Below are 27,092 nucleotides of genomic sequence, written 5' to 3'. Positions count from 1 at the left end.
TGAGGTCAGTAGGTCGCGTATAACCACATGTCTCGCTCTGCGTATTACTTTTCTCTCCATGCTCTCTCGCATATGGGCGGGTGACCAGAAAAGTTTCGATATTTTTGGTTACAAGTTTGCATAGAATGTGTCTGCATCCAATAAAGCTACCGCTTATTTGAAAGCCTTGCTGAGCCGATTTTATTTCATTCTCATGTTTCGTTACCTGGAAACTGGAGCAGAAAAAATGGCGCCGCCATAGAAATCGACTTACCTTCACAAAAATAATATTCACTTCATTTTCATCGCGACAACATATATGTTTTTATGCACTAATCGCATCTAAATTAAATTATCTAGACATTGTCAGGATAATATTTTGATCCATGTGAGATATTCAATGAACAATTTGAAAGACGACGTTTTCAGCTTTGCAATTCCTCCTTCAGAAAAAGGACTTTTCCGACCGCTAAAGTCAATGAATCATTCTGAAATTTTCACAGAATAATCTAAACTAATTTTCTAAGAGATTGTCAGTTGGGTTTTTTTTTATATTCGTCACCGTTTCTGAGAAAATCAGATTTAAAGCGTGAAAATAGCCCTCTAAATCACTGTAAAACACACTGACCTCAGCCCTTAATGTCCGTTTGTTGATGATCATTTGTATAGCTCAGCAATCCATAAGACTTGTGATGATTAGAATCATCTGCATACATTAAATGCTTTAAATGACGAGAATTCACGGAAAAGATCATCCACGAACAGCATGAACAGCAAGCGTTCTAAGATGCACCCTTATTTCGATTAGTGAAAAACGTAAAAATTATCTAAATGTGTCAATAAACTATTTAAATTTTTTGGTTATATTAGTTGATGGCCATAAAAAATTACGTTAGTTATCTCGGTTCTCGGTTTCTTCACTTTTGGAACTTTTGGAGTTTAACAACCACGAAACTATTATCTCATGAAGCAATCTTAGAGAGCTTTAGCCTCATAATATTTGTAAAACTTTTTATTGGTTGTTTTTCCTTCCACAAAAAATATTTTTGAAAGAACGAAAATTTTGAGTTTTTATAAAAATTTACAATAGGTATAAAAATTGTATGAGTAAATAGTAGGTTAAAAACAACCAATAAAAGTGGCCCAGGGGAGGGTGTAAGAGCTCCAATTGAACAAGGGTACGTGTTCTATGCATTCATTTGTGGCATTCGATCAGAATGCAAGATATCCACGTAAATCGCTGGTTTCCTACGTAGATCTAGATAACGAAAATCTACAAATTGTAATACAATAATCTTTCCTAATCCTAACCAGATTCCTTATTATGCAATCGCAATCACCTCGGACGGAATGAGTTCAGCATGCTTTACATAATTGCATAATTGTGAATAACACTGGAGGACGATTACCCATCAACTCAAATATATGACATCCCAGTTGTGTGATCATTCTTCAGACCTTCTTCATTAGCCAAATTTTCTCGCAATTTTCTACTTCTTCCTGCTTTTCAAGCATGTTATTTATTTACCTTGAACAAATGATAAGTTACGTAAGTGAAACAATATTAAGAGAGTAAAAATACAGCTGATTTATTCTTGAGTAAGAAACCAACCAGTAATATAACATTCTTCGACAGTATCAAACTACATCAGAACTGGCTGTCGGAGTCATACCACAGAATATCACTTGTATAAAACAGTGAACAATACTTTCCAATACTCTAGGTACTAAATCACAGTGAAATTGAATTCAACAACCGGCAGGAAACTGTAGCATTCATTAAGCATTAAATCTATGAAAATTGGTTTAGCCATTCTTAGAAAATCGATGTGTAGGGGAAGATGGGGTAAAATGCACCCCCGAGGCATAATGCACCTTTTGTTTTTCTCAAAATTTACCAATTTTTTTTGACTGAAATTTTAATGGAATTGAAAGTCCGCCATAACAACAGATTACTATCAAATTTTGGTAGCGATGGTTCAATCATATCTGGAAAAATTAAAAAAAAAACAATTATGTCTCTGTTATGAGTAATTTTTTATGTTCGTTCCATAGTAATTTTCTAGGCTGAGGAAGAAGATTTTATTTTGTAACCAGTGAACTTCTTTGCCAATCATTCGGGTTTCTAAAATTAGTTCTAATACAGACGATGTATTTGCAATTTTATAGAAAAATCGTCAAATTTATCGTCTTATATTTTTGGGGACAAAACGACCCGAATTGTGTGAGGCAAAATGCTCAAGAATTCGCTTACAAAAATTATCCATAAGTTATCAATTTATTGAATAATAGTGAACAATCTTCCACCCTGGCAAATATTTCGTCAACGAAAAGCCTAAAGCTTTCTTTAAATAAGAAGAAGAAGCTTTATGAGGGTGCATATTGCCCCGTGGTTGTCATGAGCTTTAGTCCGTTGTTTTGATGGATGTTTACCCGTTGTTTAAGATCATTCTACCTCTATGTTCAGATAATCGTCACTTCGCGTAATTGAAAATGTGTATTTTTAATGTTTTCAACGATCGGGCGTCATGCCCCGCATATATTTCAATAGACTATTCTTAAGGATTTTGAAAAATAAGACATTTCATGTATTTTTCAATGCATTCAGTAAGTATTTGTACGCAGTTTTGAGAAATAATGATAATGGAAGATAGTCATGTATAAAACTCTTCCGTGTTATTCTCTATAGTTAAGATGTAGCTACATTTCCTTAGGGGGTGCATTTTACCCCATCTACCCCTATTTCGTTTTGTTAACTATTTCTTGTGCTTTTGGAACCGAACATCGAGGTTCGATGTAACCTATGTTTTTTAGGCCATCAACGAACAAGATTCACAGATTAGATAATAGCATACGTATGACACATTGCCAACATCCCGATGCACAATAAAACGATTTACATACAAACAATATTAGCGGCAACAGTGAAAAGGAAATATTGGTCGAGAGTGTGTTTAGTGAACCGATTGCCCTTCAAGTCTCACTGATGAGAACGAATCTCTGTAACTAAACTAATTTATTGGAATCATGTAACTTTCATTGACCAAAAGATACCAGAGTATCTTTTAATCAGGATGATGAAATTCGGATCAATTTCTGAGAAATTAGGATCAATTTCTGAGATTGCAATGTGATCGATAAGGTGATTTAAAGGTAAACAAATCTACTGAACAGAACGCGATCAAATTAAGTTATAACTGATCCCGATGGGACTGTTGTTGAACAAATTACATTCGTATTAGAAAAAGAGATTGAAATTGATTGATTAGATTGAATAGTTAATCTTTGAAAAATAGTCAAATAACCTCAAGAAAAATCTTGAGTAGGATCTTACTAAATCTTGAATAGTTCCTTTTGGGCGTGTATATCTATCAGGTGTACAACTTTTCATCTGCCGTTTTCCGACAGGTGGCTGTACCGGCTGAGGCTGGTTAAAATACATAGATGATAATGCCTTTAAAGTGAGTGTGTACAGTGCCTAACGAATTGTCATCGCCGTTTCAGTGACAGCTGCTCTTGTTTTCGTATTATTCACGCTCGAGAATGTCTGTTCATGTGCCCAATTCTCGCATTTGCGAGAAGTTTTACTTTTCTGTTACAATTCGAAAAAAAATGCAACTGAAGCGCATCGAATGCCTTCAGAAACTTACGGTGATGCTGGTCTGAGTAAAAGAACGTGTCGGGAGTGGTTTCAACGTTTTATAAATGGTGATTTCGATTTCGAAGACAAACATGATGGTGGAAGAGAAAAAACCTTCAAAGATGAATAACAATTTACTACGAGCTCTTAAAACCGGGTGAAACCATCAATAACGCAACTGATTCGCCTTAGTCGCGCGCTAAAAGAAAAGCGGCCACAGTATCAAGAGCGACATGGCAAAGTCATCCTCCAACACGACAATGCTCGACCTCACGTCGCAAAAGTGGTCAAAAAGTACCTGGAAAAGCTGAAATGGGAAGTCTTGCCCACCCGCCGTATTTCCCAGATGTCGCCCCTTCTGACTTCCACCTATTCCGTTCGATGGCACACGGCCTGGCAGATCAACATTTTCAATCCTTCGAAGAGTTGGAAAAATGGATTGCTTCATGGATAGCGTCAAAAAAAGACTCTTTTTTTCGAGCCGGGATCCGAAAATTTCCGAAAAGATGGGAGAAAGTTGTCGCTAGCGTGACGATCTCACTATGAATGAATTTATCCAAAAATTGTTTTATTCTTCTTAAATTCCCAGGGAACAGGAAAATGGATTTATTGCACACTGTATTGTATAATTATTTAAATGTTCATCACCTGGAATACAGATGCTTTAATAAACATATGACATATTTTATTGTGGGTCGTATCCGATTCGGCGATGTATTCAAATAGAATCTATTGTTAATGCATGGCATATTTTAAATGGGTGGCAGAATTTCAATGTTCATACCAGTTCAGCCAGTCAATCATTTCAATTAAACAGTGTTAAGCCGATTGCTTGCATGGGATTTTTATATTTAATCCGATTAGTAGGTAGGTGAGAATGGACCATTCAAATATTCACGCAATCACGAATATAGAACATTTCGTCTATAAAACCATTGCGAAAAGTTATAATCAAAAATGAAAAAGTAGTTCATGATACAACGATGAAAACATACACTATTTTCTCGAAATTCAGATGCATTTAGTTTTTTTTTGTACGTATGGTATTCTATCCGTTTTATTTCTAAATGAAGCTTCTGAGTGTACCTCTATTCCACGGACCAATGCGAGAGACAGAAACTCAGAGTGCTGCAGACTGAGATAATAATTCCTCTTTTAGTTGGCTTTCCATAGATGAGACTTTACTATCTGGCATACGACACACACACACATTGTATCCATGTTAAAGTGAAGCGGGGCAAGAGAAAACATTCAACTTGCACTGTAGGATGGCGTTTTCCATCGCTTCCTTACACGCTTACTTGTGGCTACTCAGTGAGTGAATCGAAAGTACTCATTCTCGGCAGCTGTGAACAGACGTCAAAAAATGAGTAGAATATAAAACTATCACTGAGGCAAAATTACCTTATCGCTCCGACCGACATTTTCATGTGTGAAATTTTCAAGTGTTTCTAGGATGGAGAAAATAAAAATTTGTGTGGACCGCGAGTCGTATTAGGCTCTAGTTGGTAAGTAAAATACATTATGTTTATGCATGTTTACATTGTGAAATAGAAGTACATTGTGAATAGATTTCCAATGTCCCGTGCATGGTTGCCTGATGGTAATACCAAGACTGTTCCGGATACTCATTTACAAACGTCAACAAAAGAAAGTAAGTTCTACTCAAATTTTGCGAAAAGCATATTTACCCAAAAGTGCGTAGTTCCCGTTCTACTCAATTTTGGGTAGGTATGGTTTTTGCGAAATTGGGTGACTTTTGACTTAATTTTGGGTAGCCACAAGTAAGCGTGTAGGCAACCTTGAAATATTAGTCGGCCCGACAAATCAAAAGATGAAATATGTCAAATATTTTAATAATGTTTCGTTTTATACTTTTCAGCGCGTTGGCAGGTTTTATTGAACTAATACTGTAACAGTTCTATAAAAAACATCGTTAAGACGTTCCACATGTAACGTATAGGAAAATAGGAGAACTGTTATTACTCACTGTTATTACAGCCCTAAGCACATACTTAGGTTAACCCCCGAAATGAATTCACTCATCACTAAACCATCAATGAAAAAACATTACTTTTGAAATTGTCATTTTTACACTAAACACCCTGCATCTTTGGAATTTGATTTACCTTGAGACCTTTTAGTCAAATTTACCTTGAGACCTTTTAGTCAAATGGAAATTGCTTCAGCCCAACGAAAATTACAACCCGTAAAGTTTCCCCGTTCTACTCTTGGTTGGACGAAAAGAATAATCCTCGTAGAAAGAATTATTTCTTACAATCGTCGAAGACAATCCGAGCAGCAGATAATTGGAACGAAATTACGACGGAAGCTAAATGATTTCATAAAATCAATTCACATTCCAGCCATCTCCGTCGTTTAAATGAAACTCAAGAAGTGAATTATCGGTGATTAATGCCACCACGTCGCGACGACAAAAACGAAACGAGAACGACTCCCGATCACGGAATGCGCGTCCTTGAACCGAAAATAAGTCGACATTGGAGAGATTAATACACGTCGCTTGATTATTGTGGCTAAGCCGAGACGATCCTGACAAATCATACATTAAAGCAAGAATTGAGTCTCCGGCGGCCAATCACGTCCCAGGGAAAGTATCACAGGTGTTCTTCTTGGATAAGAGATTTGATGTCATTTATTTTTATTCATTCGCTTGAGGCTTCGCAGGACAGCATTCCTAACGGGGAAAATCTATTACGAAGCTGTGTGGACGTGGTGATTCGTAAAGAATATTTGTTTGTTTCAGCTGCCTGGAATTGTGATTGGGTAGATCGCTACCCAATGGTGCTAACAGGTGTCTTTCATACTTTTTGTGCATATTCTTCACTACGACTTTTGCTGGGTCTGTCTAATCTGCAGTCAAGTGTCCAATTTTTTCTCAGAGTGTTGCAAATCACAGCAAGCTTCCAATTACTGTCGCATCATGTCCACTGCTGCTTTGACACGATTAAGAAAAAACCTGTTTTAATCCACCTAGTGGTGTAATGATGCCTTTCTCATATCAGTCATACTATCATATACATAATACTGTGGTATTCTTCAAAATTATTTTTCTTCGAAAAGAATAACCGAAATAGATTTGTTTGACCGTCTACTGATAAAAACTATCGATTGGAAAAGATTTACTTTTTACGGTTCTTCGCTCTTTTCAGTGATGGTATACAATTTTTAACACACTTTACCCTATATTTCTGGATCCGGAAGTCGGATCCTGATGAAATTTAGGAATTACGTATGGGACCACAGGACCTTTCATTTGAACCTAAGTTTGTGAAAATCGATCGCGCCATCTATGAGAAAAGTTAGAACACATATTTTCATTTTTTGCACATTTTGCCCCATAACTCCGGACCCGGAAGTCGGTTCCGAATAATATTCAGGAATTTTGTATGGGACCACAAGACCTTTCATTTGAATCTAAGTTTGTGAAAATCGGTTCAGCCATCCCCGAGAAAAAAGTTAGTGTAAAAAACGTTACATACACACATACGCTCATACACACACACAGACATTTTGCGTACTCGACGAACTGAGTCGAATGGTATATGACACTCGGCCCTCCGAGCCTCGGTTCAAAAGTCGGTTTTCACAGTGATTGCATAACCTTTCTATATGAGAAAGACAAAAAAAAATTTCTTCGATTCTTAAAAGAATAACCGAAATCGGTTTGTTCGACCGTCTACTGATAAAAACCATCAAATTGGAAAAGATTTGAGGTTGATTTAGAAAATTTTTTAAGGTTTTTCCCCATTTTCAGTGATGGTATACAATTTTTAACACACTTTACCCTATATTTCTGGATCCGGAAGTCGGATCCTGATGAAATTTAGGAATTACGTATGGGACCATAAGACCTTTCATTTGAACCTAAGTTTGTGAAAATCGGTCGCGTAATCTATAAGAAAAGTTAGAACACATATTTTCTTTTTTTTTGCACATTTTACCCCATAACTCCCGAACCGGAAGTCGGATCCAAATAATGTTCAGGAATTTTGTTTGGGACCACAAGACCTTTCATTTGAATCTAAGTTTGTGAAAATCGGTTAAGCCATCTCCGAGAAAAGTTAGTGCAAAAAAAGGCGGGTGGGTAATGTCAGAGACATAACTGGATGTCGTGAATACGAAAACAACTGACATGTTCCTTAACACTTCCGAATATCAATTAGTTGATCAATTGTATGAATTATGCAAGCATTCCCCTTTTCCACATTTTTCGCAAAAACAAAGAAGGCTTCACTTGATCTAGATTACTGTGAATTTCACACACGAAAAGTGCACAAATCAAATCAAACAGTTCTAGATTTGCGCTAAACTGAGGATATTTCCCTTCGATTTACGAGCAAGAAATCCTAATAGTTCTTTAGAAAACTTTTAGAGCCATTAGAACGGCTGATTTTGTGTAATGCTCTCCAGCGTTGCTTTTTCATCAATGCAAATGACTGGCAGCTGTGACGTAATCGCTCTTGTCGGAGGCGAAACTAGTTTTGCAAACGACACAGAATACATGTGCTCGCTGTGGCGATAGAATCCAAACTGATCCAATTTTTGTTGAGAGGCTTTCTTTTACCTGATTTCGTTTGTAGCTTTTTCACTAATGGGCGATCCTAACGGTTATAAACATAGCCGCATACAGAATTTTAATGTCGATTATTTCATTTCGGATTTGCATTTCATTGAAAGAAACTATCCGGATGCTGTACGGGATTCATTCCTGCCTTTCAGAAGGACTAAATTGTGGAACTCACTACGATATTAAACACTGTTTGGAACATTTTTTCGAACGATTTGTTGTACAGCAGCAGATATTTTGTTCTCTTTCTCAGAACGCGTTCTGATTGGCTGGTGATGACATGGGTCAAATGAGACAGGTTTTTCAATAGTGTACTATTGAAATACTTCAATGCTGTTGCTATACACGTTTAAGTTGAAAAATTTCGATTCTATTGGTAGTTCGATTATATAAATCCTTTTACAGATCACTGAGCTATGAGCTTTGAAAATACGAGAAAGGCAAACGCGCCTTATGAATTATCCTATCCTCTTTGATACTCGTTTATACCAAACATTTCAGAAAAGTTTAATTTTGAATTATTTGAGATTTTGTCACACAACTGAAAATTTTATCATAAAATTGTGATTATATTTTTGATGGCATGTAGCAAAAATTATGTTGATTCGTTAGATACAACAAGAGATATTCACGATCAAAAACTTATCACTCTCTCAGAGGGTAAATTTTGAAAAGGCACCCCATAATAAAGTAAGACGTATTCACGACAAAACGTTACATACACACATACACACACACACATACACACACACACACATATACACACACAGACATTTTGCGTACTCGACGAACTGAGTCGAATGGTATATGAAGTCGGTTTTCACAGTGATGGCATAACCTTTCTATATGAGAATGGCAAGAATATAACACTGTTAAACTAAAGGAGAGTACTTCGAAATTTTCGATTCGTAGTAGGCGTATTCTAAAAATCAGAATGGAAGTCATTTCATCCTCTTCCCTGGAAAAAAAAATGATTCGTTTTTCTATTGATGCTGCCCATTGCATTGATGATATCAGATTCTCCTAGATTTGTTGCCTTCGGCAGCAGCTACCACTAAATTGTTCGGTTTGTCTTTGATATCAATGTCTTGTGTCATCGATTTCTTGCGACGCTGTTATCGATAAAAAAATAAACAATAAGAACGGAGTCTTTTGTCTGTTTAGTAGTATTAATTACATAAAATCTGCTCTATATGTAATACAATGCTATAACATTACTTATTGTCTCCACTATTTTCTAGCAGAGCTACTCCCGACCAGTGGTCAGCGAACCTCCAAGAATACGCGAATTTTTTTTTTGGAGCATCGAATAATTTTTTTTCTGTCAGTACGACGTATCATAGTTCCAAAAGAGTTCACGATTTAAAAAGGTTTGGAATCACTGCTCTAGTAAACCTCAAGCTTGGAAAGAATTGGATTCAAAATGATAGTTAGGGCATATCCAGTAGTGTTCTAGTTCTAGATGCATAAATTATGTCAGTTTTAATATTTGAAGCTAGAAATTATAACAAAATAAACTGGCAGCCTCAGCAGCGTTTTATGTGTTTCAAATATAGAACAAATAGAACGGCAGCGTATGCCAGTTTTAAATTTGACAGTAGAACTGTTCGAATAAATAAAATTAAAACGGCTTGCTGGGGATACGTTTGTTTCAGTTTCTGTTATATTATAGACCACCCATATGAATCTTGCAGCTGCTGAATTTGCTCTTATAATTTTATTGTAAGAGCAAATTCAGCAGCTAGAAGTTTTATATGGAAGATCTATAATAGAACTGAAGCTGGAACAAAGTATCCCCAGCAAGCCGTTCTAGTTTTGTTTATTCGAACAGTTCTTTTGTCAGATTTGAAACTGGCATACGATGCCGTTCTATTTTTTTCTATATTTAATACAGGAATAAAACACTGCTGGGGCTGCCAGTTTTTCTTGTTATAAATGTTAAGATTTAAATTTTAAAACTGGTATAAATTATGCATCTAGAACTAGAACACTACTGGATATGCCCTAACTAATCAGGTTTCAAATATTCGATACCAATTAGGTTAAGCTGCATAGCAAGCCATGGCTCTTACGTATTTGTCAAACATTTAATTATCCACAGATAAGTTTGCTTTCGGCAAAAACCACATAATGCGGATCAAAAATCTCACCTGTGGATCTTCGCTGGGCAGCATTCGGTGTCTGCAGTCCGTTCGGTGTGTTCCGCCTCTGGCATGGCCACCGACATTTCATCGCATAGGAACCGTAGACCAGTGGATTCATGCACGAGTTCGACACGGCCATCAGAAACAAACCATCCTGGATGGCACCGTCCACCTTGAGGGCACTCTCACGGTCGAACATGTACCTGTTAGAGAAGAGGAGGTTGGTAAAATGCAACAGAGACTTAACGGAATTCATTATAAACATCCATCCAGCATTGATAGCTTCGATAAATGGCTACGACCAGCCGGCTTACCATAGTGTCATAACGACGTACGGCGTCCAGCACCAGACGAATACGACCACGATGGTGATGGTGAGCCGGAGTGTCCTCTGCCGGGCACGTTCGATATGGGTCAGATCGTTGCAGCGCAGTCGCATCCCCGGCTGATGACTGGTATCACTTGTTTCTGACAAACGGAATCGACGGAATTCGTGCATGCGTGTTTTGTTATGGGAAATTAAGTCAGAAATTATGCATCAATTGATTATGTGAACATGCTTCGGGTATTTGCGGTCTGTTAATGATTTTGCTCCGAACAATAGAGGATCGAGCTATGCAGTATCCTACATTCAAATACCATTGAACTCGTTATAATATTTTATACTACTCGATGCTTAATCAAAACTATATCAAAGACGTTATTCTACATATTTCCGATTCGGAAATGATTAAAATTAAATTTTCAGGTTCGATAAGATAACGTCCCGAACTCGTGACGAATGTAGTTCATGCTTAATAACTATCCAAGGTAAGTTACCATTTCTTAACAATTCGTATTCAAATTGGACTGTCAAATGACAATTATACAGCTCTTTTTAGGAGCATGTGTCATGTTTGTGTAAAACTGATTCATTTTTCATCATAGCATGAAACTGAGTAGGCGCAGTAGCAAGACGTCTCGCATAGCGTTTTGGCCACGGGCACCAGAAGGCTACCAGTCAGAGATGCCAGATATTTTCATAGAAAATCTGTATTGCTTTGAATAAAAATCTGTATTTATCTGTATTCACTAATAAAACGAAATCTCTACAATAAAATGATGTTAAAAGATGTTATACCAATAGATTGTTGTTATAGAATGGTAGATTCAATGAACATTCCTTCATATATTTATTCGTAATTGACGCACCCACAAGAACATTCAACGACGGAATTTAATAGTTTTTGTTATCAACCACAATTGAATTGTTAATCCATTATCCTTTTTTCGTTTGAAAATATTGACTTTTAAATTCAATTCAAATCAGGTCATACAATTTCTGTCTGAAAAAAATTTCATGAAGCCATGACTTCCTTGAACATCAGTTCAAATTGGTTTAAAATTACAATATAAATGTATTTCAGTGTTCATCATCAAATAGCTACACGAAAGATTTCAATTTTATTGAGTGCCATCAAACACTAATAGATAGCTCAGATGGAAAAGTTTCATTATTTATTGCTTCTTTTTGTGGTATCTGTACAAATCTGTACACTGTATTAAATCTGTATGCGCATGCACAAATCTGTATAATGCTGATAAATCTGTATAAATGGCACCTCTGCTACCAGTACCGTTTCAATGACAATATCAAACAGCTGTCAATCAAAGAAACCCTGAACCCTGAACGATTTTGTTGTGAAGGTGTAAGCAAATACAAATTATAATACGGAATACTTCGACAAATTTTCAAGGACACATTTTGCATCATGCGGTACACTGTCATGATACACTGTCAGAGTGACAATGTACTTTAACGAGTATTCTATAAATCTAGCAACACTGAAGTTCACCATAGTTACTGTTTATTATAGTGAAAAATAAATAAACAAACAGTTTTTACCTGATAATCAAGATCACAAGCGAAATGTAAGTTAAACAATAATCTAGATTGGTTAAGCCATCATGAATATACTACTAGCTGTATTGATATTTGTAGATTCGTGGGTGTTTGTGTTCATTTTTCATCTTTTGTGTTGTGCCGGTGATATTTAGACTGATTGTTGCAGTTTAATACAGCAACGATAAACATAAACAAACAAGTTTGTTTTGCACCGTAGCAACTAGCATTAAGCGTTGCCAGAAACGATCTCCTTCCACGTTTTCAAACTATCGCAATGAAAGGGAGTAATTTGCTAGACTTACTTGTTCAGGCTGTGAACCAAACATTTGCGGTTCGTTTGTATGGGACTTAGGGGTATTATTATTTGTATTTGGTGTAAGTGTCGCTACAGCCAGGTGAAAACCGTGGAAACGTAAAACAAAGTTGAAAAATTATTTCACCAGAAATGAATACAAGCTCGTGGATTATTTTCGTTCCTATCCCTTCCTTTTGGTAATTATTAATTTGTTTACGAGATTCTTCCTGAATCCGATTGTAGCGACATAGAAGAAAGTTCTTCAAAAATTCCCAAAATGGACGCTTGTCGTTCTGGGAAGAAACATCAATCTATGCCACCAGTGACGGTGATGATTTCCGACTTCAAAGCATTCCGTACTGAGCTTTCTACTTTTCTCCCGGAAGTAAAAGTCTCATTTCAAATCGGACGAAGAGGAGAATGTCGAGTCTTGGTGGATGGATTGGAAGATTACGAACGTCTTATTCGATATTTGTCCGAGAAACTTCATAAATTTTATTCATATGATATAAAATCAGACAGACCCTTCAAGGCTGTCTTGAAAGGATTATCAAATGATCAAAGTATTGATGAAATTAAAAATGAACTAAAAGAACTGCTTGGTTTTGCCCCTTCCCAAGTAATACTTATGAAAAAAAGAGCGAATGGTACTTCTAAACCACGCTCTGGAATTTCCCATGAACTTTACCTAATACACTTCAATCGAAGTGATGTAAACAATTTGAAAATTTTAGAAAAAGTACGTTTCATTTCCCACATTAAAATTCATTGGGAACATTATAAACGGCATAATCGTATTGCAAACTTAACGCAATGTCGTCGTTGCCAAGGCTTCGGTCATGGAACCAAAAATTGTCATATGGATATACGGTGTTTGAATTGTGGTAAATCGCATTCGAAAGACGTTTGTCCAATGAATGAAACCACTGATGAATTTTCATGTTCAAATTGCAATGGAAATCATAAATCCAATTTTTTGAAATGTCCTGTCAGGGAAAAAATTTTAAACGCTCGTTCGCTTCGACAACAAGTCAAATCAACGACCTTAAATTTACAGAACATACCTGAAAATCAGAAAACCGTTACAGGTGCCACGCCTAATTCTTTTAAGGCACTGATTTCTTCTAAACAAAAAACAGGTACGCCTGCCAATTCGTCTTCTAACGAAAACAATTTATTGACAGGTAGATCGACCTCGTCATCATCTTCTTCTAATGTCAGTTATGCTGGTATATTAGGTAGAAATCTATCACCTATTTCTTCTAATGTAAATAATCAAAACACAGGACCGCCTTGCAGTTCTTCTTCAAACGAAAACAATTTATTAATAGGTAGACCGGCCAAATCATCTTCTTCTAATGGCAGTCTACCTATAAATATTCCTTCAATACCATTCGCTTCTTTAAATGAAGTCGATTTAGGCGATATAACTGAAAATAAAATGATCTACAAGATCAACTTTTTCAAATGATCATCCAAATGAATTCGACTTCATCACTTTTTGAAGCATTTCAAATCGGATGGAAATTTGCAAATAATATTATAATGAATTTAAAATTTAACAGTGATGTTAAATAATTATTTGAATATTTTAAATTGGAATGCTCGATCTTTGAAATCGAGTGAAGATGAATTTTATAATTTTCTCAAAGTTCACAAAATTCATATTGCCATTGTGACAGAAACTTTTCTTAAACCAAATGTAAAATTGAAAAGTAATCCACATTATGTGGTTCATCGATTTGACAGGTTTACTGGAATGGGTGGTGGAGTTGCCATTTTTGTCCAACGGCAAATTAAACATCGAATTTTACCTTCTTTCAATACTAAAGTTATTGAAAGCTTGGGAATCGAAGTTGAAACCATTCATGGAATTTATTTCATCGCTGGAGCATATTTGCCATTCCAATGCACCGGCGAACAATTAAATTTCTTTAAAGGCGATTTGCAAAAACTTACAAGATATCGATCGAAATTTTTCGTAATAGGGGACTTAAATGCTAAGCATGTCCAGTGGAATTGTAGGCAAAATAACAGTAATGGTAAAATACTTCATAATCAACTCTCAGCTGGTTACTTCACAGTTCTTCATCCCAGTAATCCTACTTGTTTCTCTTCCGTGAAAAACCCGTCTACAATTGATCTGGTTCTAACAGATCAAAGTCACATTTGTAGTGAACCGATTACTCATGCTGACTTTGACTCAGATCATCTTCCTGTAACATTCAGACTTTCCAACGAAGCCATAATTAATCCAATTAGTTATATTTTCAACTATCATAGAGCTAATTGGTTGGATTACAGATCTCACATTGAAAATCATGTGGATCATGAAACTATTTTAGAAAATTCTGCGGACATCGACACAGCAATTGACAATTTGAATCATTATATCATCGAAGCTAGAAATCTTTCAGTTCCCAAAGCTCAAACTAAATTAAATTCTCCTATCATCGATGACAATCTTCAACTGCTCATTCGGTTGAAGAATGTTCGTCGACGACAATATCAACGTTCTCGTGATCCTGCTATGAAAAACATAGTTAAGGATTTACAAAAAGAAATTAAACATAGATTTACTCTTTTGCGAAATGAAAATTTCGCTAAAGAAGTTGAACAAATTAAACCATATTCTAAACCTTTCTGGAAACTTTCTAAGGTTCTTAAGAAACCTCAGAAACCAATTCCTGCTCTCAAGGAAGGAAATCAAATACTTCTTACAAATGGTGAAAAAGCTCAAAAGCTAGCTCAGCAGTTCGAGAGTGTCCACAATTTCAATTTAAACGTTGTGAGTCCTATTGAAAATGAAGTCTCACTGAAGTATGATCATATTTCAACCCAAGTGTTATCACACGATGACATTATTGAGACGAATTTTGATGAAATTAAATCAATTATTAGGAAACTCAAAAACATGAAGGCTCCTGGTAATGATGGAAATTTTAATATTCTTATTAAAAATCTTCCCGATGTTGCCTTGAGACTCCTGGTTAAAATTTTCAACAAGTGTTTTTCATTAGCTTACTTCCCAAAAAGATGGAAAAACGCTAAAGTAATTCCTATCCTAAAACCTGATAAAAACCCAGCAGAAACATCAAGCTATCGACCAATTAGCTTACTTTCTTCTATCAGTAAACTTTTTGAAAAAATTATCTTGTTGAGAATGATGACTCATATAAATGAGAATTCAATTTTTTTACCAGAGCAGTTTGGATTTCGTCATGAACATTCAACTACTCATCAACTTGTAAGAGTTACGAACATGATAAAAACAAATAAATCTTCTGGGTTATCCACTGGAGTTGCTCTTCTAGACATAGAAAAAGCATTCGACAGTGTTTGGCACAAAGGTTTAATAGCAAAAATGTCTGATTTCCAGTTTCCTATTTATTTGATCAAAATGATTCAAAATTATTTAACTGATCGTACTCTTCAGGTTAGCTATCAGAATTGTAAATCTGAATTGCTACCCGTACGAGCCGGTGTTCCGCAGGGTTCGAGTGTAGCTCCAATCTTGTATAATATTTTCACTTCTGATCTTCCAAATCTACCCGTTGGTTGTCAGAAATCGCTATTCTGTGACGACACAAGTCTGTTAGCCACAGGTAGAAATCTAAGAGTGATCTGCAGTCGCCTACAAAGAAGTTTAAATATTTTCAGTGATTATCTGTCAAAATGGAAAATTAAACCAAATGCAGCAAAAACGCAATTAATTATCTTTCCTCACAAGCCAAGAGCTTCTTTTCTTAAACCAAACAATAATCACATTCTCAAATTGAATGGCTTGGAATTGACATGGTCTGATCAAGCTAAATACTTAGGTTTAACGTATGACAAAAAACTCACTTTCAAGGATCACATTGAAGGAATCCAGACAAAGTGTAATAAATATATTAAATGTTTATATCCTCTTATAAACAGAAATTCTAAGCTCTGTCTAAAAAACAAATTGTTAATTTATAAACAAATTTTCAGACCAGCCATGCTTTATGCGGTACCAATTTGGTCAAGCTGTTGTTCCACCAGGAAGAAAACGCTTCAAAGGATTCAGAATAAAATTCTGAAAATGATTCTGAAGCGTCCTCCCTGGTTTAGTACAAATGAGTTACACAGACTCACAAATATAGAACCATTAGATGTAATGTCACATAATATTATAAGCAAATTCCGACAAAAATCGATGCAATCTTCAATTGAATCGATTCGCTCTCTGTATTAGTTAGTAAGTTATTATATAAGTTCCTTTTCCCCATTACACAATACAAGTAGGTTTAGAATTTTCCCTACACAAAAATCTCAGAATTGCGGAAGCAAATGATGTCTTCATGGTAATAACCAAATCATATATATATAACAGGGCTGAAAAGTCACCACTTGTGGCTGAACACCCAATTTAAATCTTAATAATTTAATTTTAACTCATATTCCAATAAATAGTTATTTAAAAAAAAAAAAAAAATTGTTGGTTTCAAAATAAAATCAATAATTTCAGTTTTAAAATTCCAATAGATTGCCGAAAGAATTAATTGATATCAGTGACCAGACTGAGCGCGTATTTTGCCATTTGAGGTTTGAGCTTTTTTAAATAGAATAACTTAAAAATGATTATGTTGATCCGGGGGTTTGCGTCAGCAGTTCAACATAATCTGCTGACGCACTGATGAGTCGAAGACGAAACGTAAACTTAAGTGAAAATGGTTATGTGCACCTAGCATAAATTTGGGGTAAAAGTAAACTTTTTTCCCCTTCAAATTACCACAATCTGTACGGCCAGTAAGCCGAAACTTGTTTCGTTCGAGACGTCAGGTTAGATGTTACACTTCATGTGTACAAAAAAAGTGTCTTGCAAATAGCATTAACTTTACGTCTGCTCAGCGGATTATGTTGATCCGGGGGTTTGCGTCAGCAGTTCAACATAATCTGCTGACGCACTGATGAGTCGAAGACGAAACGTAAACTTAAGTGCAAATGGTTATGTGCACCTAGCATAAATTTGGGGGTAAAAGTAAACTTTTTTCCCCTTCAAATTACAACTTAAAAAGGTTAAAAAATCTAACTTTACTGTTTTCTTTCCAGAAAATAACAACTGTAGAGCACAGTCCCATTAAATTTGATTTGTGTCGAAATTCCTGGATATTATAGCCAGTCAGGAAAATCAGTTTTGTCTGTAGGAGAGTTGTTGTATTTTTTATAATATATGAATATATGTAAGAGTAACTTACAATATGTAGCTTCGAGATTTAAAGTCTATTCGCACTATTCCTGGACGGAGACCATTCGAGACGATCCGGGACGGGACGATCCGGGAACTTTTTTTTTCCTCATCGACGATGACTGTGCTGCAGGCGTGTGCATGTATTGGAACGTCGGATCCGGCATAAAATTCATTTGATTGCCGCCAATATTCCTCGCCGAGTTTTTCGCACCGTCGGCACCGGATTTTACTAAAGATGATATGTTGCCTATGAATAGCCTTGTTGATCAAACCAATCAAAGAGAATACATCACAGATAGTGATCAGAGTTACCATGTTCACAAATTTTTCTGTAAAACCACAGATTTTGTTGCCTATTTTGCCACACAGATTATGTGTGACAGAAAACAGATTTTATCAAAATTCACAGATTTCTACAGATTTTTGTGAATATTTAATAAAAATGGCAGATTTTCAAAATGTTTTTCAGAGATTTTCACAGATTATGACCGAAAATATGTAACACAGATGGTACACAGATTTTTCAAGACAAAACACAGATTTTAAAATGGCAACTCTGATAGTGATACAGATGACGATCATGAAGCGTGTCAAGTAAATGACATTGGGTTGAAATTTATAACTTGGTCAACACAATACAATATTGCGGTAACGGCAGTTGATGATCTAATGAACTGGTTTCGCATAAATATTTTCCATTTTTGCCGAGATCAATAACAACTTTTAGAAGAAAAGCGCATATACTTAATGCTCTGATTCGTAATATGGGAAATGGCAGATATATTTTTTTTGGACTTAAAAGTATGATAAATATTTTCCTCCAAATAAACCCACTTTCTGATGGCTTTGGAGGATGAAGGTTTTTCTTCGAGGATAGATACGAAGTTAACATATAAAATAAATTGAATTCAACTTTACTTACAACATATTCTTGGACTACATTCGTTTCTCTTTTCTTTGCAGCAGCTCTCATCGTCTAACGTTGCTACAGAGTTGATTCAAGCCGCAGAAACAATTTATTCGCAAGGAAATTCAGCATACAGAATCAATGGATCTGCTGGAAACGTTACGTTAGAAACGACACCAAATGTTCCGCAGTCAGATCAGCGAAAATTTTACCACTTAATTTGAGAGTTGTTCACTATTATATTTCGGAAAATGAATAAAATTGTTTAAGTTTAACATGTGAGTTAGTTTTATTTACAAGAATTCGAAAATCAAAACAAAGTGATAAATACAAACGAAGACGAAACAGATTAATCATAACCGGTTCTCTTGCGGTTCTGTTCACTCTGACTGCCAGCGGTATGGCAAACAGCTGGCAATAATGTCTCCCTCAGAACCGATGTGGAAAAATCCTGGTGGAAACGGTTGTATCGTTTAAGGTGTATGTCTGGCAGCGGTGAGGCAGTCGGTCACCAGAATGGCTGCCAGGCATATTTGCTCGCTGGTAGCTTTTAGTCAGCCGTCTGGCAGCCATGCGTATGCGGGGTCAACCTAACTTTTATCAGACCCTGTCAGCTTTGAGGGAAATCAATCTTCAGTTCAGCAACGCCTTCGCACGGCATCACATTCAACATATCATGTCAATTGTATGGGTGTGCAGTGCTGCTATTTTGGCGCACACGAATTTGACATTTCTTTCCCCTGCTTCTATGTACTAGATTCGATGCGGACTCGCCTGAGGTCGCCATGCTCGCACAATAGAATGTTGCCAATAATTTGTTCGGGATATGTGAGAGCTGGATATCTTGTTAATATGTTGTCTTTGCTTTTATACACGGAGCAGTAAAAGTGATGAATTGACGAGAAGGCATTTGAAAGTTTCATATTCTTAGGACTTATGAATCAGGAAAAAAAATCAATTCCATGAAGTGTTATATGATTTTCACGAACAGTTTTATGATTATCAAAATTACGATTTATTAATTTTAGTTGTTTGACGTAAAGCCGCCATAACTAAGTTCAGTTTTTGCAATGACTGAGCTGAAACATATATTGGAGAAGCCAAATAAATGAAAAACTAACAGAAAAGATGAATTTTTGGAAAAAGATACGTTCAGAGACAGGACTCGAACCTGCGTTCTTATGCATTCCGTGCATACGCGCTACCATTTCGCCACTCTGAATCTTGTTTTAGTCACTCTAAAACGCCAAACAGACACAATAGCGCGTACATCGAACATGGTCTACATCCTGGCCGTCACCCGACCGATACCTTATATCCAAACATCTTCTCTGTCCATCAAACACTAGTCTTCTCGCTTTATACCTATTTCTCCGATCAAGCAATGAGTAGGAGAGTGTATTTATAATCGCTTGTCACCTTCTTTAATGGTGCCAGTCGCTGGCTGGACATCGTCAGCGACAGACCCCTATGAAGGTAGTATTGATTGTCTGCCCTTTCCTACCAGAAGCAGATTGTTACGGAATATATATATATATATATATATATATATATATATATATATATATATATATATATATATATATATATATATATATATATATATATATATATATATATATATATATATATATATATAGAGTTGCAATAGTCGTATCGTAAAAAATATTGTTTAGTAAAAACAATAACGATTTAATTAGTTTCTGTAAAACTGCACCATAAAATACTGCGTAAATTGCGAGATTATATATCTAAGTTTTGGGAGCCTTGTTTTCAACAACCATTAAATACTCTTCGTACGAGATTAAAAGATCAACCGGAGAAAAAAATACCTCTGGTTGAAAGCCTATAGCACTGTGGAAATGACGGCTTCGTAACAAACGAATAATTGATTTATTGAATCATAACCATCATGCTGTTTATCAATTGAATCAGTTGATAGAATTCCAATTGCTGGAAAATACAAGTTTAATTTTTTCCCCGAATTACCGATATTGATTGATCTGTTATCCGTTTCACCGATGATTTAAAAAAAAACGGAAGAATATACAAATCTGTTTTATATCCATGCATTCCTCTATTGGCCATATCAATTTCGTTCCGCTGCCATCACACCCGGGACACTCACCTTTTTCCCGTGAACGATTCGAAATCTCGCAAAGAATAACCGTGTAGGCGGCGCTGATAATCATCAGCGGCATGAAGTACATCGCTATCACGCAGAACAGGTTGTAGGCCGTTTCCATGCCAGGGGTGTGAAAGAATCCGAACGTTACGCACTGCGTGAAGCCTGGCACCTGCGGGTGCTGCTGAACTCGGAAGATTATGCTCTGCGAACGGGATGAAGAGGGTGGAATTCAATTATTAGGTGGGCGGTTAGTGGCGTTCAGTGGCTCGACGAAGGCTGGGACTTAGAACCACGTGAAATGTTTCGAAAGGAAAAAAAACACATAAAATAATATCACGAAGCCGTGTTTCATTCTTTTTTTTTCAATCTCTCACATATTTTTCTACGAAATTGGAATTGCAAACAGCCGGGAGTCTGGCGCATGAGAATTGGAGTAAGTTTGAAACTCGAATCCATGTCGACATTAAAAGAAAAAGTATTATTCATAAGAACTGATTATAACAGCTGGGTCCAACCGTGAACTGTTCGCAACAGAAATATTTGAAATGACAAAAACTTCTAACTGAATTGAATTCAGTGAACAAAAATGTAGCCAGCGAAAGTTTGCCGCATGAATCGCGGAACTAAACTAACATGAAATGTGATGCATTTCCTCATTGATTTTGGTTCTGAGGGTCACAAAATCATTGGGCTTTGATGATTTGGAAATGTTGCTCAGTTTTTTTTAATTTTCTGCCCAAACAATCTGTAGTAACTAACGGTTGTGTTCTCACAGGATATTTTTTCTAAACTAAATATTTAAATGCATGAATCTAGAAAGATATAATATACACCATGTGCACAAATTAAAAACGTCGTTTTCCATTTGAAATAATCGTATCTTCAAGAGGAAGGCTTTTTGTGATCTTTTTGACAATTGATGCATACCATCTCAAAGGAAATCTATAGTACAGCTTCCATCGGTGGTAAGTGGTGATAATTGGAAGGTTCCAGCTCTGGCAAATATAGTGGATCCCGCAGAAGCTCCCAATCAAGCATCAACATTGTTTTACATACAACTTAGATTGAATGGGGGAGAGCATTGTCATGATGCAGAATGACTTTGCCGTGTATCCGAGCCCAATCAGACCGATTTTCGGCCATTAATGAATTGTTCAAAATGATCATTTGATCATTTGATCATTTGATCATTTGATCATTTGATCATTTGATCATTTGATCATTTGATCATTTGATCATTTGATCATTTGATCATTTGATCATTTGATCATTTGATCATTTGATCATTTGATCATTTGATCATTTGATCATTTGATCATTTGATCATTTGATCATTTGATCATTTGATCATTTGATCATTTGATCATTTGATCATTTGATCATTTGATCATTTGATCATTTGATCATTTGATCATTTGATCATTTGATCATTTGATCATTTGATCATTTGATCATTTGATCATTTGATCATTTGATCATTTGATCATTTGATCATTTGATCATTTGATCATTTGATCATTTGATCATTTGATCATTTGATCATTTGATCATTTGATCATTTGATCATTTGATCATTTGATCATTTGATCATTTGATCATTTGATCATTTGATCATTTGATCATTTGATCATTTGATCATTTGATCATTTGATCATTTGATCATTTGATCATTTGATCATTTGATCATTTGATCATTTGATCATTTGATCATTTGATCATTTGATCATTTGATCATTTGATCATTTGATCATTTGATCATTTGATCATTTGATCATTTGATCATTTGATCATTTGATCATTTGATCATTTGATCATTTGATCATTTGATCATTTGATCATTTGATCATTTGATCATTTGATCATTTGATCATTTGATCATTTGATCATTTGATCATTTGATCATTTGATCATTTGATCATTTGATCATTTGATCATTTGATCATTTGATCATTTGATCATTTGATCATTTGATCATTTGATCATTTGATCATTTGATCATTTGATCATTTGATCATTTGATCATTTGATCATTTGATCATTTGATCATTTGATCATTTGATCATTTGATCATTTGATCATTTGATCATTTGATCATTTGATCATTTGATCATTTGATCATTTGATCATTTGATCATTTGATCATTTGATCATTTGATCATTTGATCATTTGATCATTTGATCATTTGATCATTTGATCATTTGATCATTTGATCATTTGATCATTTGATCATTTGATCATTTGATCATTTGATCATTTGATCATTTGATCATTTGATCATTTGATCATTTGATCATTTGATCATTTGATCATTTGATCATTTGATCATTTGATCATTTGATCATTTGATCATTTGATCATTTGATCATTTGATCATTTGATCATTTGATCATTTGATCATTTGATCATTTGATCATTTGATCATTTGATCATTTGATCATTTGATCATTTGATCATTTGATCATTTGATCATTTGATCATTTGATCATTTGATCATTTGATCATTTGATCATTTGATCATTTGATCATTTGATCATTTGATCATTTGATCATTTGATCATTTGATCATTTGATCATTTGATCATTTGATCATTTGATCATTTGATCATTTGATCATTTGATCATTTGATCATTTGATCATTTGATCATTTGATCATTTGATCATTTGATCATTTGATCATTTGATCATTTGATCATTTGATCATTTGATCATTTGATCATTTGATCATTTGATCATTTGATCATTTGATCATTTGATCATTTGATCATTTGATCATTTGATCATTTGATCATTTGATCATTTGATCATTTGATCATTTGATCATTTGATCATTTGATCATTTGATCATTTGATCATTTGATCATTTGATCATTTGATCATTTGATCATTTGATCATTTGATCATTTGATCATTTGATCATTTGATCATTTGATCATTTGATCATTTGATCATTTGATCATTTGATCATTTGATCATTTGATCATTTGATCATTTGATCATTTGATCATTTGATCATTTGATCATTTGATCATTTGATCATTTGATCATTTGATCATTTGATCATTTGATCATTTGATCATTTGATCATTTGATCATTTGATCATTTGATCATTTGATCATTTGATCATTTGATCATTTGATCATTTGATCATTTGATCATTTGATCATTTGATCATCTGATCATTTGATCATTTGATCATTTGATCATTTGATCATTTGATCATTTGATCATTTGATCATTTGATCATTTGATCATTTGATCATTTGATCATTTGATCATTTGATCATTTGATCATTTGATCATTTGATCATTTGATCATTTGATCATTTGATCATTTGATCATTTGATCATTTGGTTTAAGAAACTCCTAGTAAACTACGAGTTCGGATCCCACCGCGAAAATAGCATTTTCTTTTTCACAAAAAGATTCGAACTTGCACTCAATGTTGATAGTTGTCCTGGCGTTACCCAAAATATTTTACCTTTTGGATTTTTAATATGTATCAATGCTTGTAGCCAGCTACAACCCGATGCAAGAAACTCTTTAAGGAGTGTATTGAAAATAAGCTATTATCAATTTTTGCTTTCTAATTATGATAAAAAATGATATCTTATTCAAATTAAAATTTAAACCTTATTGTACGAGGTTAAACTTGAGCATAATCAAAACCGATGAAATTTAAGTTATTCCTTCACGAATTTTCGAACTTTGAATCGAACGCTCTTCATCAAGTTCTGGACAAGTGTTGCATCGCATTTTGTTGGACGCTTGAGCCCACATTTTTTTAACTCCTGTTCCCAGCTGCCTTGCCAGTTCTCTTGAAAACCCTCTTCACGATTGTCCAGTAACGTTCGATGGGTCGAAGCTGAGGGCAACTTGGTGGATCGATTTTTTTTTCTCAACGAAATTACCCTTTTCTGCAAGCTAATTAAGAGTGGTTTTGTCATAGTGAGCCGACGCTAAATCCGGCCAAAACAGTTGAGGTGTACTATGCTTCTTATATAAAGGCAGCAATCTCTTCTGGAGACACTCAGATCGATAGATTTCTGCGTTTATAGTTCCGGTAGTGTAAACAATGGTTGACTTCAAACCACAGGAACATATTGCTTGCCATACCAGTACCTTTTGACCGAATTTCTCCACCTGAATCGACCTGTTCGCATCGCTCACATCTTCCCCAACGACGACGGTAAAGTATTGCGGAATGGAAGTGTTTCTTAGTCCTCCTTTACATAAGTCTCATCGTCCATCAAAACGCATGCATCCGGACACTGCAAAGAACGCGAATACAATTTCCGGGCCCTTGTTGCTGCTCGCTTCTTCTGTTTGTTTCTACACTTTTTCTGAGATTTTCTGCTTCTTATAGGTCTTCAGGTGATTTCGCCTCTTGATACGCTGGATCATTCCGTCACTCGTTCCGGTTTTTTTTTGCCAAATCACGTATTGACATTGATTTGTTCTTCATTATTAGAGATACCACTTTCTGGTCCAGTTTCAGGTTGGAAGAACCTGGTTTTGTGCCTTTTCCTGGTAGCTCATCTAAAGAATAGTGTTCCCCAAACTTATTAGTGCCGGTTTTAACATTAGCATGATGAATTCCAAACCGCTTCGTCAATTTTCGCATAGTAATACCCTTCTCACTTAGCCATGTGTCCAGAACATTAATTTTCACTTCCTTTTCAATACGCGACATTTTGAAAACGCAGAATTTCAACCACACAAACAAGTCAACAAACGAAAGCTGACAGCCAAACGCACAGCATGCTGTGATCTGAGCATAACAACCATCACAAATACATGCATACAACCAGTGTTGCTAATAGAGCGAGAGCCCAGTGCACGCAGCACATTTTCGAGCGATGGCGAGACGTATTCTGTCTGACTCGCACTCCTTCGCGTACGCTTATGACTGACTCACAACAAGGTACATTCAGAACACGAGTGGTGTTTTCTTTTGGGTGTAATGAGTAAGAGTCAGCAGGAGTAAACACTTACTGCGAGTGGGTTACTGCTACGAGTCAGCCCACAATCTTTCACATTATGTTAGGAATCACTCCAGGAGCGAGTCCACATCTACACACATGGAGAGTGAGCACTCTTCCAGTGTACTGGCAGTGTGCTGCGCATGATAGTTTTTTTTTTGGCAAATCGTAGCTTATGCGAGCACCATGATAGTCGCTAGAGTGTGATGCTGCTTTTGTATTTCACAGCTCCTCGAAGAAATAAAAAGGACTGATACGATTTTCACTAGCAGATGATAATATTCACATGTCGAAAGTTCAATACCCAATAGCTCAGTAAAAGAACATTCTGAATATTGATTACCGAGAAAAACACTTCGTTTAAATTCCAGGATTGTTTTACTCTCATGGTCTAATTGGATTAAACCCAATCAAACGCTATTTAGTATGAATTTGATTTGTAGAAGTAACAGGAGTTCAGGGTTTTGCGCAGTGTTTGAAACAGCCCTCCGGTGAGGGGCTGGTTTGAACGATTGTTTGTGTTCGCTCTAGTCCTGTACTCCTGTTAATTCTCTGTACGAAATTCAAGTAAATAGCGGTAATAAGGTTGAAACTGTTGCATGAAACATGCTTTGTGATTAGATTTTTATTATTGTCGTTATAATAACGATAACGAATGGAACCTCAACGCAGCAATGTCAATAGAACTTAGAGTTCGAGCGGGAGCGAAAGAGCGAGTGGGAGCGAAAGAGCGAGTGGAAGCGAAAGAGCGAGTGGAAGCGAAAGAGCGAGTAAGCAACGACAAGAGTGCGAGAGTGGATGAGTAACGGGTGCAGGAGGAGTGTGCATGCTTGTCTGTACACGAGTGAGTGAGTGAGAGCCGAAAGGAGCACGACTGAGGTGGAGAATGTTTGATCGTCTCTAACCAGTTAAGAATACCGTAGAACACTTATGCGAAAAAAATATGTGTGGAGCACGCTTACAGGAGAGTGTTTGATGTTTAGGTGGCAGTTTTAATGAGCTTAGCAACACTGCATACAACACAAATGTATGTGGATAGCTTATTTTCGATACACTCCTTATTTCGTATGGTAAAAGATTTTTTTGCACAAAGCTTTTCGCAATTTCTCTTTGTCGTTCGTTCATTTTGTGTGGAATCCATTTACCAAGTTTTTGATTTTTTTCCATGGCTCTCAGATGTATCTTTTTCATCCAATAATGATCGTAATTCCACAAAACTCACATAGTCAATCGTTCCTCTCCAAACTTTCAAATCGAAGATATGTATTAATTTGTCCCATGTTAATTTTATTTCATTTCAATACCATAGCCAAAGCCCTTTTACT

The 27,092-nt window shown here is 35.7% G+C and overlaps 1 protein-coding gene across 1 annotated transcript in view; it reads right to left on the bottom strand.

Annotated features, from left to right (window-relative positions):
* LOC131432731 (adipokinetic hormone/corazonin-related peptide receptor variant I-like) overlaps positions 1–27,092 on the bottom strand; it is a 328,522-nt gene that overhangs the window by 32,498 nt on the left and 268,932 nt on the right. The window contains exons 4-6 of the mRNA XM_058599210.1: positions 20,785–20,986; positions 10,669–10,822; positions 10,361–10,557 (exon numbers count right to left, since the gene is read on the bottom strand). Of these exons, the coding sequence (XP_058455193.1) occupies positions 10,361–10,557; positions 10,669–10,822; positions 20,785–20,986 (553 nt within the window). The remainder of the gene's footprint in view (positions 1–10,360; positions 10,558–10,668; positions 10,823–20,784; positions 20,987–27,092) is intronic.

The sequence above is a fragment of the Malaya genurostris genome, chromosome 2, assembly GCF_030247185.1.
Source record: "Malaya genurostris strain Urasoe2022 chromosome 2, Malgen_1.1, whole genome shotgun sequence".
NCBI classification, from domain to species: Eukaryota; Metazoa; Arthropoda; class Insecta; order Diptera; family Culicidae; genus Malaya; species Malaya genurostris.
This window is presented reverse-complemented; position numbering and strand designations above follow the sequence as displayed.